Genomic DNA, 14,482 nt, shown 5'->3' with positions numbered 1-14,482 from the left:
ATGGGAAGCGAGGTTGGACGCCCCGCCCACCCCGCGTGTTAAGCCCCGCCCTTTTCGAATGCTTGCCTCAATAGGCTCCCGCTTGAGTTATTCTGAGGAGGAGGAGCTAATAAAAAGTCCCGCCCACCACCTTTGGCTTAGTTCCTATTGGGCGACGGGAAAAAGGAAGTTGGACGCAGATTGGGGGAGAGGTTGAGTCACTCAAAGGGCCCCGGCTTCCGGGTTTGAAGCCTGGCTGGCAAAGAGGGCAGGACTCTCTGTCTTCAGGGAAGGAAGGAGATGATGAAGAGAGTCACTCTGTTTGTCAATGGCAGCCCCAGGAATGGGAAGGTGAGAGTCTCCATAGGAAGGAGCCATAGGTCACCACTGGTATGGGCCAGGCTGAGCATAGGATTGGCAGTATGGCATGCTATATAGTGCATCTGTATATGTTTAAATAAGATTGTATACTATAGGTGTGTGTGTGTGTATGCACACAGACAGTGTATTCTACTATAAACTATAGAAAGAATAAGTATATCTATATCATCTATATAGATATAGGTACCCTGCATATATATATATGTGTGTGTGTGTGTGTATCTAATGTGTACTAGAGAGATAATGTTTATATATATGTTTATATATATATATACACACACACACATATATAAAACATAGTCTATATATATATATATACATTCATATTTATATATGTGTATATATATATGTGTGTGTTTATAGCAAATTATATGTGTGTATGTATATATATATATATATATATACACACACAATATATATACTATACTATCTAATTCTATATATTAAATATATAAAGAAAGAATAAGTATATCTATATCATATATATATATAATAATCTATGAACATATATGTGTATGCATATATAAATATAGATATAGGTATACTGCATATATATGTGTACATATATATATATAATGTGGACTAGAGAGAGAGAGAGGATTATATATATATATATATATATATATATATACAGTATATATATATATATATATATATATAAACATAGTCTATATATATGTATAAATATGTACATATATTTATATGTGAACATTATTATTATTATTATGCTTTATTCATATAGCACTGTAGATTTACACTGAAGCCACCCAGGAAATGGGCAAATGCCCTGCGTATGCGCGTTGCCGCATGGCGAGCACTAGCCCTATTATATCCAATGGGGTTTGCGAATGGTGCGCACAGGCATGGGGTGAGCCGCACAGTGAGCATGAGCCCCACTGGATATAATGGGGTTAAAGCATACGCATTTTCTGCTTTGCGCGAGGTGTGTGTGTCTGGGACAGATCCCCCGCATAAAGCAAGGGCTCAATGTATTTGGGTGGCGGGAAGATTACTCCTTATGCTCAGAGGCAGCTCCTCTTTTGGGATTTCAGGGTTGTTTTCCCCAAGCTTTTTTGTATGCATGATAAATAGGAGACACTTCTTTCAAGTTCCTTGTGTAGCAGGTGAAACTAAACTGGAAATCGGCACAGTTGTTGTTTCTGGAGACAAGGCAGACATACAAAATCAAATGCACTGTCAATTCCTTTGGGGGGGGGGACTTTCCATTACAACATTATCCAGAAGATTCCAGCGGGTTTCCATTCGTTTCCAATGCGTCGTGTCACGATGGGGCTGGATGGAAAATTATAGGATGAGACCCGGGTGAACAGATGGTCTTCCTGCCGCTGCCTCTGCTCATAGTAACCACAGATGTCAGGGCTCTGATTAGGAACAGGTCCAGAAAGGTTTGGAAGCCATAAATAATAAAAGGTTAGGAGAGATGAGTAGCGCTTTTTAATGAACTGGAACATCATGCACCTGTAGGTTGGTGGCTTGTTTTTTATTATTTGAAGGATCCTGTTTGACTTATGAAACTATGTCTGAAGTTTATATCTGTGCTTTAGCTGATTGGAAACAGAGCACACAAGGCAAAGGAATGTGCAATAATCTCATAGCTAAAATGGCTTAGTAGTGAGCAGCGGAGGACTAGAACTGGGGAGACACTGGGTTCATATCCCAGATACAGCTTCAGCTCCGCACTGTGTTTTGATTTTTAGCTAATGTCTTTAGCCTCGCTAAGCTGCCTTGGGTCCCACACCAGGAGAAAAGCGGCAAATAAATAAAAACAGTGAGTAATAAATAATCATGGACACATATAATTAGACGTCCCTCCTCTTGAGATCAGCAAACACAGTCAGACTTCAGAGGCTGCATCCACACAGCTGTGGAAATCTGGGACCTGTAGTTTATTATGGCACCAGAACTTTGCACAACGAACTACATTTTCTAGAATTGCATAGCATTGAGCTATGGCAGTTAAAGTGATGCCAAACCAGATTATTTCTGCAGTGTGGATACAGATCGTTTCTACATTTGGACAAAATAGGAAGCGTTGGCTTCCCTGTTTAGGTTGTTAAAGGGAAGATCATAAGATCATAGAGCTGGAAGGAGCGTCGTGAGCCATTGAGGCCAACTCTCTGCTCAGTGCAGGATCTCTAACTAAAGCATTGCCAGCAGAGAGTTGTTCTGCCTCTTTCTGAAGATATCCAGAGAAGGAGATGCCAGTATCTCTCTTAGGGAATTGGGTCTATTACCGAACCACTCCTACTATTAAAAAAGTCCTTCTAATGTTCAATAAAAATCTACCCTCCTGTAACTTAAAACCATTAGACTTGGTCCTATCCTCTAGGGCAACTGAGAAGACACCTGTGACAGCCCTTGAGGTACAAAGAGCACAAACATGGCACCCTCAGTCTTATTTTTATCAAGCTGAACAAACCCAGCTCTTTCAACCTTCCCTCATATCTTTTGTTCTCCACACCTCTTCTCATCCTTTTTGCCTTTCTCCTTCCTCCATTCATTATTCATATTCTGTTTTCATGGCATTTCCTCCTCGAGTTTTCTGGGCAGCCACATTGGCTCTTTCAGATGTCTCCCATTTTTCTTCTTCCTTGGAATTTCATGTTATCCATGAAGCAAGTGGTAAGGATCATGTTCACTGTTGGAACTGAAATCTAAGATCTGTTTTGTTAAGCAGGGCCAGTGGAATAGCATTGCTTGCTACCTCCCCCCTTTCTGCTTAAGCCTCTCCAAATAGTGGCGATAACTCAGGGAGAAGCTTGATAGACCTGTTCTCGCTTGAAAACTATGTCCTTAGGAAAGAACAGAAAGAGCGGGGATCACATTTGTGTTTTTAAAGAAGCGAAAATGCCTGTAAAAATGGGGTTATGTGAGATAAAGTCCAGAAAAGCTAATCATGCGCAGTGAGCTAAAAGGCTAAACTTCTCTTTGTAGGTTGTGGCTGTTTATGGGACACTATCTGACTTGCTTTCAGTAGCGAGTAGCAAGCTTGGAATAAAAGCAACAAGCGTCTACAATGGGAGAGGTGGACTCATTGATGACATTGCTCTAATTAGGTAAGTTTGACCTCAAGAAAGTGTTTGCAAGTCCACCAATAAAGAGGGTGGACTGTACATCCATTGTATTTGCTCTGTTGATGCTCAGAGGCCTTGTTTGTCTCCCTGCCAAACTGGTCCCAAAAGTGAGTGTTGCCATGCTAAGTCTCTGGGTAAAAACTTGCAGTTTCATAGCTTATGAGGTCCTTGGCCATCCCATCCACTCTTTCAAATCAGCATTTATCTCTATCCACTGATTCTCTCTTGAGTGAAATCTTTTGAGCGGTGGCTTTGTCCAGCCATTCCCCCTTCACAAGGCACTATGAAAGACGCAAGGTCAACCCTGTTTCTCAATCTAGCTTAGAAACATCTGAATCAAGGATATCTCCTCGGCTTCATGCACAGGATATCACACTGTATGTTGATTGTGGAAGACCATTCTTGTATGTCCACATTGTATGCTGATTGTGGAAGTCCATTCTAGATGCCCACCCCATCCCTGTGACATTTCCTTACCTTTATTTTTCTTGGCCTGCTCAATATCTTTCCTCTCTTTTCTCTTATTCCGTGTTCTGGCTCAGATACAGGCAGAACTAGAGAGAAGCCCAGGGCCTAACACTAATCTGTTCTTTGATCAGATGGCCCTTGTCTAGCCTGAGTGGTGACAGGAGATACCCCAGTCAAGGATGTCTCCTTCTCCCACTTACAAGAATGGATCTTCACAGTAAGTATCTAACAAGTCATTCTTTGTAAATCAAAACAGTCATGTCTCTCTTTTTTTCCACTACAGAGATGATGATGTCCTTTTTGTATGCGAAGGGGAACCATTTATAGGTAAGCCCACTGGTATATTTTTCTTTTCAAATTCATTGAGTTACTAAGTTGAACACTATCATGTTTGTTTACAGACTTTTCCCATGTACTGCAACAATAAGGTGCACAACACAGTACAGTCATGCTTTATTAGATACCTTGTAATAGAAAACATAGTGATAATTGGTAATAATTGGTACATAATATATATGTTATAAAAATGGAAAAAAAAGAGAGAGAACAGATATGGAAATGGGAAAACAAGCAGTGTTTGGAAAATGAAAGCTGATATGTACATGAAGTTGCAGTTAAAGTATTCCACTGTAATTTCTTTGTTGTGGTATTAGTTTATTTACACAGTAGTGAAAAGTTAGTTCATAGGTAAATGGTAACATATTAGACTAAAGTGATTTTTTGTGAATCTCAATAATAGATTCAGTTGTGATCAAACATCTCGAATTTTCATCATTTGTTTTTTTTGTCATAAGTAGTCAAATGGCTTTAAAACTGTTTATGCATATTACATGTTTGCAGAGCCCCAGACTGATGTAAACCCCCCAGAAGAGTTAACAGGCTCGCATTCAGATTGGATAACACTCAATGTTGGAGGACGGTATTTCACAACTACTCGGTAAGAATGTGCCACATCATTCTACATTGTACACTTCAGTGAAACAAAACTATTTCATTTTTCCAAAGCTCTTTGAGGCTCTCTGCTCTAAAACAACATACAAAATCTCTGCTGACCTTCCAGAAAATCATTCTGTCTCTGTAAAATGCAGGCTCACAATTCAAAACTGTACTCCTTTAGCTCTATATTTTTTTTTAAAGATTGTTCTTCCAAATTCTTTTGCTGATAGAGGTTTGCCGCACAATAAAAGTACAAAAAGAAAAAGAAGCTAGTCTGCAAACAAAAGTAGATCAGATGGTGTACTTTTCTCTCTGTGTTTCTTTCCTAGGAGCACGTTAGTTAGTAAAGAGCCTGATAGCATGCTGTCTCATATGTTTAAAGATAAAGGTCAGTATGTGCTGAAATTCTTTTAAGTGTGTCCCTGTCTATGTGCTTTTTAAAAGGGAAGCAGCTCTCAAATTGACTATGATGACAAGCATACCCAAATTGTAGCAGGGATATTAGGCATTTTAGCAAAACTTAATTGTTTGATCTCCTAATCTTTGTTTCTAGTTTTCAGATGCATGTCTAGCTATAGTTGCAGGAAAGAATTGCCTTGCCATTTAAGGTTTCCTAGGAGGACAAATATTTGTGCTCCCCATCTGCAGGTAGAATACAATGATCCTCCATTTCTCAATGTATTGAATTCTCAAAACTTCCCTGTAAGGCATGCTATCTGGTTTTAGACTCTTTAGCTCATACTGGCATTTTTTGCTGAGCCAACAGGAGAATTGAAAATGTTATGTTTGGGGGCTTCTGACTTCATGGATTCCTTGGCAACATTGCCACTTTCAACACAGAACACTTACTGCATTTCCAGTGGTGTTCAGAAAAAATAGGTTAACCTATACTACCTTGTGTGTTGTTGTTGTGAGATATAAAAGTAATACCCTGTGATTTAGATCACTAAGAAAACATGAGTGTTCTCCTCCCTGCAGTTTGCTTTAAATAATTGAGGATCGCATACAGTTGGCTTGTCACAGTGCAAAAACCTAATTTTATGTTTTTAAAAAGATGCATTGAATCTTTGTGTGACGCTTTCTTCTGGAAACAGGTGCCTGGGGGAATAAGCGGGATCTCAGAGGAGCCTTCCTAATTGACCGCAGTCCTGAATACTTTGAGCCAATTTTGAACTACTTGCGTCATGGACAGCTCATTGTAAATGATGGCATTAATTTGCTGGGTATGTATAATTGTTGTAGTGATTCTGCAGCGTATATTGAGTTTGTATGTATGCAATTGTAGCCAAACATTTTTTTTTAAATAATTCTCATTAGTTTACTTCTAATATCAACACAAAAATGTTAGCCATAAATGTACCACCGCATGACAAAAATATTATTTTCCAAAGAAACCCTTTGGAAGATGGACCAGTTTTCTATTACAGTATAAATACGTTTTTATTCCTTTCTTCTCTAGTGAATAATCATGACTATGAATCATGAAATCTCCCCCCCCCCACACACACACAATATCGACAACATCATTTTATGTCTATATGTACTGGGAAAATGTTGCTGGAAACAAGACCACTCTTCACTTTAAGGGTTTTGTATCTTGAAAAAAAGAAGTCATGCCAGATTATGAAAAACTCACATTATATGCAATGTGACCTTTAATAGATGGGATAAACTTTTGCAATCCCATTTATTAAAGGCCGAACTGATCGCTTTTGAAAATCAGTCACATGTAACTGTAATTGGGGACCTTCACATCCTGTATTCCTAAATTTTATCCACCTTTTCACCTCCCCTGTGGAAAAGAACACCATTTGCACTGGAAGTGCATCAGCCCTAAATTAGACAGCCATGGGACCTCTCAGCCAAGACTTAAATCTCTTTTCTTCAGTCCCCAATTACATCCAATATAAACTACACATGTCTGACAGCTTTACGAGTGTGTGTGGTTCGTATGGGGTTATTAAAATTGTTAGAACCATCTGTGCTTCCCAAGATTGGAAGGGTGCAAAACGCAAACACACTGAATTTCTGTTCAGTCTTGGAAGGATTCAGTGAGGCATAGTGGTTAGAGTGTTAGGAAAACTGAGTTTTTGGGAGAACGAAGTGGGCTAATTTGTATCTATCTAAGCTACCATGAACTCCCTGGCAGAAATGTGTGGGTAGCAATATAATATTAATGTTGGTTAATATTAATCATGGTTAAGGAATACTTAACTGTCTTGATCGTTATGCTGCCGTTTCCCACCATGATCCTGCTCACCTTAATCATGGTTATACATTGGCACTGAGTTGAACTAGTGTGAATCTTTTTGTCTATTACTGCTGGGCATGCTTTTATCTGTAAATATTTGTAGTGGTTAAAATAACAGTGCTCACATTCTGAATTAATACTGTCCTGAATATTTTGTAAACCACAGTTTTGAACCTCTCTTCAAATCTTAGGCCTGTTACAGACTGCCAAAATAAAGCTGCTTGGGGTCTCTTTGGAGGTATGCTGTTTAAATGATGCATGCACCCTATGAATCCGGAAGCTGCACCAAAGCTGCACTCCAGTGCTTAGGAATGGAGTGTGGCTTTGGCACGACCTCCGGACTCTTAGGACCCATGCATCATTTAAATAGCATTCCTCCAAAGAGACCCAAAGCAGCTTTATTTTGGCAGTCTGTAACAGGCCTTAGTTCCCATTCTGTAACAAAACAAGATTAATGTTTGTAATGATTAATATTAATATTGAAATAAGTCAGCAAGAAGAATTTGTTTTGTAGGGGAAGGATTCATGCTTTACAGGAAGGAACACACCATCCCAGGGCTAATCCCAGAAAGCCATGGTTAAGGAATCAGGGCACTAAACATGTGTGAATATTCATGGTTTATTCTGCCATTACTTACAGTGATTTTAGTCATTAGTTCAAGTATCTTTCATCTTGTATTAGGAGTTCTAGAGGAAGCCAGATTCTTTGGGATTGACTCTCTAATTGAGCACCTTGAGGTGGCCATTAAGGTAATCATAACTCCTGTGTTATCTTCATTTCTTCACCTGATAAAATATCAGTGATGCCACTTTATGTACCTTTATATTTTTCTGTGGAAATCATCCTTTTTCTTAAAAAGGAAACCTTCACCATAACTTGTAATTGGTATGATAATGAATACAATGGAGTCCAACTGGGCAGTTTCACGATTATTGTGAACTCCTTTCATATTCTGTCTTCATAATTGTAAAACAAATAGCATGTTCCAAGAGCTAGATCTAGATAAAATTGGCCTTAAAATGGAATGTTGCATTTTTAGCAGAACATGATTTATGTAGGGAAGCCCATGCTGTTGCGTTGACCTGTCTTTCCCCCTTTCCCATTAGAATTCACAACCAGCTGAAGACCATTCTCCTATCTCTCGAAAGGAATTTGTCAGGTTCCTACTTGCAACTTCAACCAAGTCTGAACTACGCTGCCAGGTATTAAGAGAAGATATTACATGCATCTGCTTTGACGGGGTTGTTCTATACAGTGGGCCCTTGATATCTGCTCAGGTTTGGTTCCAGGACCTCCCATGGATACCAAAATCCATGAATGCTCAAGGCTTATTAAGTAAAATGGGTTCTCTTATATGCAATGGCAAAATCAAAAGCTCTCTTTTGTACTTCACTCCTCTAAATGACAGTAGCTTGTAAAAATAGCTGAGATGCACTGATGAAGCATCTTTGAATACAGTACTCTGAAGTGCTACATGGTTGACAAATTATGTGCCCACAATGTTAAGGGTTCATATGCTGCTCATGTCCAATCTGGTACATCCTATCTCTGGCAGACCCCACCTCCCATTTTAAGATTCAGTAAAACAAATAGGCTATGAGAAAATAAATAAGTGGATACAAATCTGGCGTCAGAAATGGCACTAATAAAAACAGTAGGAGAAAAGCAACACTTCATTGTCCCAGAACATTGTATTTCTGGACTCATGGTGACCATCCTGCAAGAGAATAACTTTAAAGACAGATTTCAAAGGAAAATCCATGACCAAAACTTAATAAAGAAGTTCAGATCTATCTTTGGTTTTGAATAGGGTCAAGGTCTTTTTATCTCACTGTGTTATTTAATCAGTTAAGTTGCAGCCCACAAAAGCTTCTGCCAACCCCTTCCCCCAGAAACCCCCACATAACCCTTTTTTTAGTCTCTTTGTTTCAGAATCTTATTTTCTTTTGCTTCAGGGTTTAAATTTCAGTGGAGCCGATCTCTCTCGGTTAGATCTCAGATACATCAATTTCAAGATGGCTAACCTGAGCCGGTGCAACCTGGCCCATGCCAATCTGTGCTGTGCAAATCTTGAACGAGCCGACCTCTCTGGATCAGTTCTAGATGTGAGTATTTTGAGTGAGGCAAAGAGCAAAAGGAAAAGGTTTTTTCCTCAGCCTTTTCTTGCTGTCAAATGCAAAAATATGCAGATTTAATAACTCATCAGGTTAATCATTTTATCTTTACAATGGTAGCCTCTCTCTTGTCATGTACCCAAGCTTGCTTACTATTGGCTGGAATTCAACAGTTGTGATGCCAAAGACTGTAACTCAGTGATAGGATATACACTTTACATCCCTTATTCAATTCCTGATATGTGTAGATAGAGCTGGCAAAGGCCTCTATCTAAAACCCTGGAGAGGTACTGCTATTGAAGATAGACCAAATTCCAGATCGTAGGTCACTGAAGACAGTACTGAGCAGAAAGACCCCATTCTCCTTCCAATAGGAATTTCCTATGTTTGCAAAACATTCAGTGTGTACTTACTTCAGGATCTTTCCCATCCATCCCAGCTCTTACTTACCTGCAAGAATGTACCTAAGAAGCAGAGTAGATGTTCTGTTTCAAGCTACAAGACAGAGACAATATTTGAGAGCCATTACTTAAAGATGGCACAGACTTTTTTTGTCCTGTCCACTAGGACAGGACAAAAACCTGTTGAAATATAGCAACTTGGGTTAAATATTAGGAGGAATTATGTGTGTATTGACTTACTGGGGGCATCTAAAAAAGTCACAGGCACTCTGTCCATGTTTTTATTGTATGTGAACAGGGAACTTAACCTTGTCACTTCCATGACAAGCTGGAATGATAAGCTAATAATAAATCATGTGGGAAAAGGACAAGTCACTTCACATCTGTAGATGAGGCATGGATGGAAAATCTGTGATTTGTTTAGTCACTCCTGCTAGTAGAAGGAGCCCAATAGGAGCAATCTGGCAATGTGCAATGGTGGTTTATTCATATTATTGCAATTTGCAAATGCACTTTATAAGAGCAATTTCACAATTGCAAGGCTGCCATTGAAGGCTGTAGAATTTCTATTCTTGGATAGGTTTTGTTTTTGTTTTGAACAAAGGTTATCTCAGACACAGAATATGCACTGCTGGACAAAATGGCGCACTGTATCCCTTTTGAATCTGACTGTTTATCTCTCTCTTTGATAGTGTGCCAACCTCCAAGGGGTGAAAATGCTATGTTCTAATGCAGAGGGAGCATCATTGAAAGGATGCAACTTTGAGGACCCCTCTGGGCTTAAAGCTAACCTAGAAGGTAAATGAAGACCCAACTAACAGTTTCATTTCTTTCTGTGTTAGGCATAATTAGTGATAAGGAAATTCTGAAGTTGCATAGATATTAAAGTCAAAACCAGGGGTTTTAAATTGGGTTTCTTCCTTTAGGTGCCAACTTGAAAGGTGTTGATATGGAAGGGAGTCAGATGACCGGAATTAACCTAAGAGTTGCAACTCTGAAGAATGCAAAGTTAAAAAACTGCAACCTAAGAGGGGCAACCCTTGCAGGAACTGACTTGGAGGTGAGCTACTTTTTCATCTTCTGATCAGCAGCTGGAAATAAAAATCATATTGTTGTTGCTTCTCCTGCTGCTGCTGTTGTTATTTATATCTTGCCTTTCTTCTGATATAGGGAGGGTATGCAGGGGATTTAACTGTATTGTTAAATTGCACCTGGTCTTTCTTTAGAAAAAGGTCACTGGATCTAAGTACTTAGTAGCAAGGGCTGTGATTCGATACCATTCTCTACGTAGCATAATTTGACACATACTTAGCTATGTAGCAGAGGTGCTAAGGAACCCCCCTAGTGAATTGCAGAGATGCATAGCAATGTGTTATCCCTCCCTAGCCTGTGTCCCCTTGCATATCAGTCACTTTGATGGCTCCCCTATGTACTAGCATCACAGGAATCTATGCTGAATATGGACATTGTGAAATTGCTCAATTCTATTTCCAACAGACTTAAGACTGCATATGAAGACTTAAGTCCCATACTGAATTCTTTCTGACCAAACTTCAGCTAACATTTTCTCTCTACCATTTAGAACTGTGATCTGTCTGGCTGTGATCTACAAGAAGCCAATTTGAGAGGATCAAACGTGAAAGGGGCCATCTTCGAAGAGATGCTGACACCACTACACATGTCTCAGAGTGTCAGATAGGTGCAGAGAGGAACAGGAGCCCTGCTGCAACCCTCCTTTGTCTTTATTGTAGGAGCAACACTTCTGCCAGGACTTGAGCTTCTCAGTGGTGCCTAAGAAACTACCTCTATGATGCAGGTGTGGGAACTTCCCATTCATAGACATAGGAATAGTTGTTGAACCATATTTGGAAAGCTAGTAGGCTTTAGAACTCAGAGATGTTGCTGTTCTTGATGAACACATTGGCTCTTCTGCACCGCCTCACTTTAGAATGCATTTTAGGCTTTGAATGTTATTATTTATAAAAGCACAATATATGCAATTTATATTTATTAATCTTCTAGTTGCAGTACAGGTCTTTTTTAAAGTTGGACGTTCATGCTGTACATATTAGCAAAACTTTGCCATAGGAGTCGCTGCATTGTTTTGTTCATTTAGACAAAAGTAAATTCAGGAGAGGGGTGGCATGTACGCATCAGACTTCTCAGAAGAACAAAAATAGTAACATAATCTGAACTTCTATCACCTTGAATTTACTTATTTAGTGGCTTGACATAACTTACAATGCTGTGTGTCTGACTCCTCACATTAGTGGCAACTGCACAAGCTGGCTTTTTATCTGCCAGTTGCTGGTCCAGTTTAAGGAAGTTTTGTTGTTCACATTTCGACCCAGTGGAATTCTAATGGAAGATAGAAGTTCAGTGCTCTCCATTCACTATAGCACAGTTTCAAAGCAGATACACATACACAGCCGAGCCACAGTCTGGACCAGATCCTTGCAGTTTGCCTCTCCATTGTAAGTGGAATGACAACTGTCTAGCCATAGCATGTCAGTGCACCTGTATTGGAGATGGCTAGCAATATCCTGAAAGTTGTAACAGGCTGGTACTGCTACAAAATTTTAATCACTGTGAAGTTAAGTGTCATGTGTGAGTTCAGTTCCTCTTCTTTCATGTCCCAGAACTGGATTTGACTGGGAAATCTGGGTACCAATAGCTTGATTTCGTTTGGTAAGAAATTCCCTAACAAGGATCAACTGGAAATACTTCTGGTGACACAACTTAAAACACCTGTTTCCAAAAGTTTGGGATGCCAGAAACGATTATAGGATAGGAAACACTATATGGAAAATCCGAGCAACAGTTAGTTCTCACTACATCTCTGTAAGTAATCAGATTTGGAGCTAGTGTCCTTCTTGCTTAATCAGTTCTTTTCTCTGTCATCTGTTTCCATCAAGCATCAAAGGGAAGAATAAACCATTGGAAAATTAGTACAGTACTGTACAGGAATATAGCAAGGTAAGGTAGTGCAGCAGATAATTGTCTTTTAGATATGCAGACATTTTAGCTGCTCCTGAAAGAAGGTACACAGGCTGCTCTCTTATATTCATAGTCTTGCTCCCCTTCTAGTCCTAGATTCTAGGATGCCTTTATGGGAAAGGAAATTCCTCTGATCGACTACAGCAAATGGGGGCAGCAAGGCCTACAAAAGCAGCTGGGCCAGTGTCATGTTACCTAGTACTATTCTAGAAGAGACCCTAACCTATGCAACTCTATAGCTGCTTTATGAATCTTTAGTCTTGGACTCATCAGCGCAACAGGGTTCACTTAAGTATGGAGTCTGTGGCTTTCATTACCAAAGACCCTTCTTGCTCCTCTTTTCCTTGAGCTGTTTGTCTTGCCAGAATCACTTCATTGCAATTAAATATTTTCTGAGGATGCTAATGCAGAAAGTTTTTTCTGAGTATTGCAGTACAGTATTTACATTTAAATACATGTAGAAACTTCCAATATCAAATAAACCTGGGTGCTAGCAAAAGCACTTACCTCAGATGCTGATGCTTATGCTACTCTGAAAAACAGAACTCATAGTTAAGTTGGTGGTGATCACCAAATCCTAACCCTAGTCACCTTACAGAACAGTGGGGTAGGCTTTTTCAGCTTTAGAAAACAATCCAAATTTCATGGTCCACTTCCTACTTGAATGGCTAGTTCAGACTTCTCTGTGTAAGTTCTGTACCTCCAGATATGTCTGCCTGAAACCCCCATAATCCCACAGTAAAACTGGGGACAGTTGAGCTAGTATGTGTATAACCAAAGCAGGACTATGGGAAGCAAGGTTCACACAACAGTCCCCATAGGAATGCATGCATCCATTGTAAAAGATATGTGTCCACATTTCTTTCAGTTCATGCATGTATAGAAAAGATGCTTCCAACTCTCCCCAGTACTTGCACCATCTTCAAGTGACAATGTACATTAAATTTTCCCTTCGTAGCAGTAAATTTCCCAGGACGAGGTTAGCATCCCTGAAGTGAAATGTAATTTCATGTATTGGTAACAGTTAAGCACTACCCTAGCAGCAAAACCTCATTTCTTAGGGTTTTTTTTTTTAAAACAATGAAACTAGTATAAATGGAGTCTAGTTTAACCGCTTCTCCTCTACTGGAACCTGGAACTTCATGCTGTTTCCGCAGTAGAAACATTGTCCTTCAAAACTTAAAATGCTTATCTTTCTGTTGTTTGCATTTCTAAGAACACACTCTGCTGGGCCGCTTTGGTTGACTGCTTACTCCAGCCCCAGTCTTAAGCAGAAATGTTCGCTCACCAAAATGAGTGCAAATATATTCTTGCAAAACGAATATCCTGCTGCAGACGTATTGAGCAATCCTCCAGCAGCTGCATTGGTGTCACTCTTGGTCTTAGAATAGTGCATAATGCTGTGGTGTTGGTGATTCTACCAAAGTATTGTGATGGGGGTGGTGGTTTTACATTATTTAAAGGTGCTGCTTCTTTCAATGTACCCACACCACTGTCAGGAGGATTTGTGGACTTTTCGGTCTGAAGAAGTCCATGTAGCTATTTTTCTTTGTCTTACCATGTTTGTATCAGATAGGAATAAGAGATTATATTTAAAAATTCTATTTTCTTAAATCACCATGGATAAACTGTACGCATTTCATAGAAGTAGTCTGTTTTGAGTAAATCCCAGCTCTACTCACCTTATGCATAAAAGACCACCTTCACTTTCACAAGGCTTTTGTCAGGGTGACTCCACTGCTGTACAATTGCACCAATAAAGATTGCCAGTTTCTTACAAGCAAGTCTTGCCTATGTATTGGGAAAGGGTACCATGTCATGCTGCAAAATGTGATCATTAGCCTAAGAAATAGAAGCTT

At 39.5% G+C, this 14,482-nt stretch overlaps 1 protein-coding gene across 1 annotated transcript; it reads left to right on the top strand.

Annotated features, from left to right (window-relative positions):
• Nucleotides 1–196: 196 nt before the first annotated feature.
• KCTD9 (potassium channel tetramerization domain containing 9) lies at nt 197–13,693 on the top strand. The gene is made up of 12 exons (XM_042476124.1): nt 197–330; nt 3,316–3,437; nt 4,207–4,250; nt 4,764–4,860; nt 5,189–5,247; nt 5,954–6,082; nt 7,793–7,860; nt 8,218–8,313; nt 9,067–9,216; nt 10,319–10,424; nt 10,553–10,686; nt 11,209–13,693. The coding sequence occupies exons 1-12, from the start codon at nt 280–282 to the stop codon at nt 11,323–11,325; spliced, it is 1,173 nt and encodes a 390-aa protein (XP_042332058.1). The 5' UTR covers nt 197–279; the 3' UTR covers nt 11,326–13,693.
• The last annotated feature ends 789 nt before the right edge of the window (nt 13,694–14,482 follow it).

Source organism: Sceloporus undulatus, chromosome 6 (assembly GCF_019175285.1).
Source record: "Sceloporus undulatus isolate JIND9_A2432 ecotype Alabama chromosome 6, SceUnd_v1.1, whole genome shotgun sequence".
Taxonomy (NCBI): Eukaryota; Metazoa; Chordata; class Lepidosauria; order Squamata; family Phrynosomatidae; genus Sceloporus; species Sceloporus undulatus.
The sequence above is the reverse complement of the archived record's forward strand: the minus strand, read 5'-3'. Positions and strand labels throughout refer to the sequence as shown.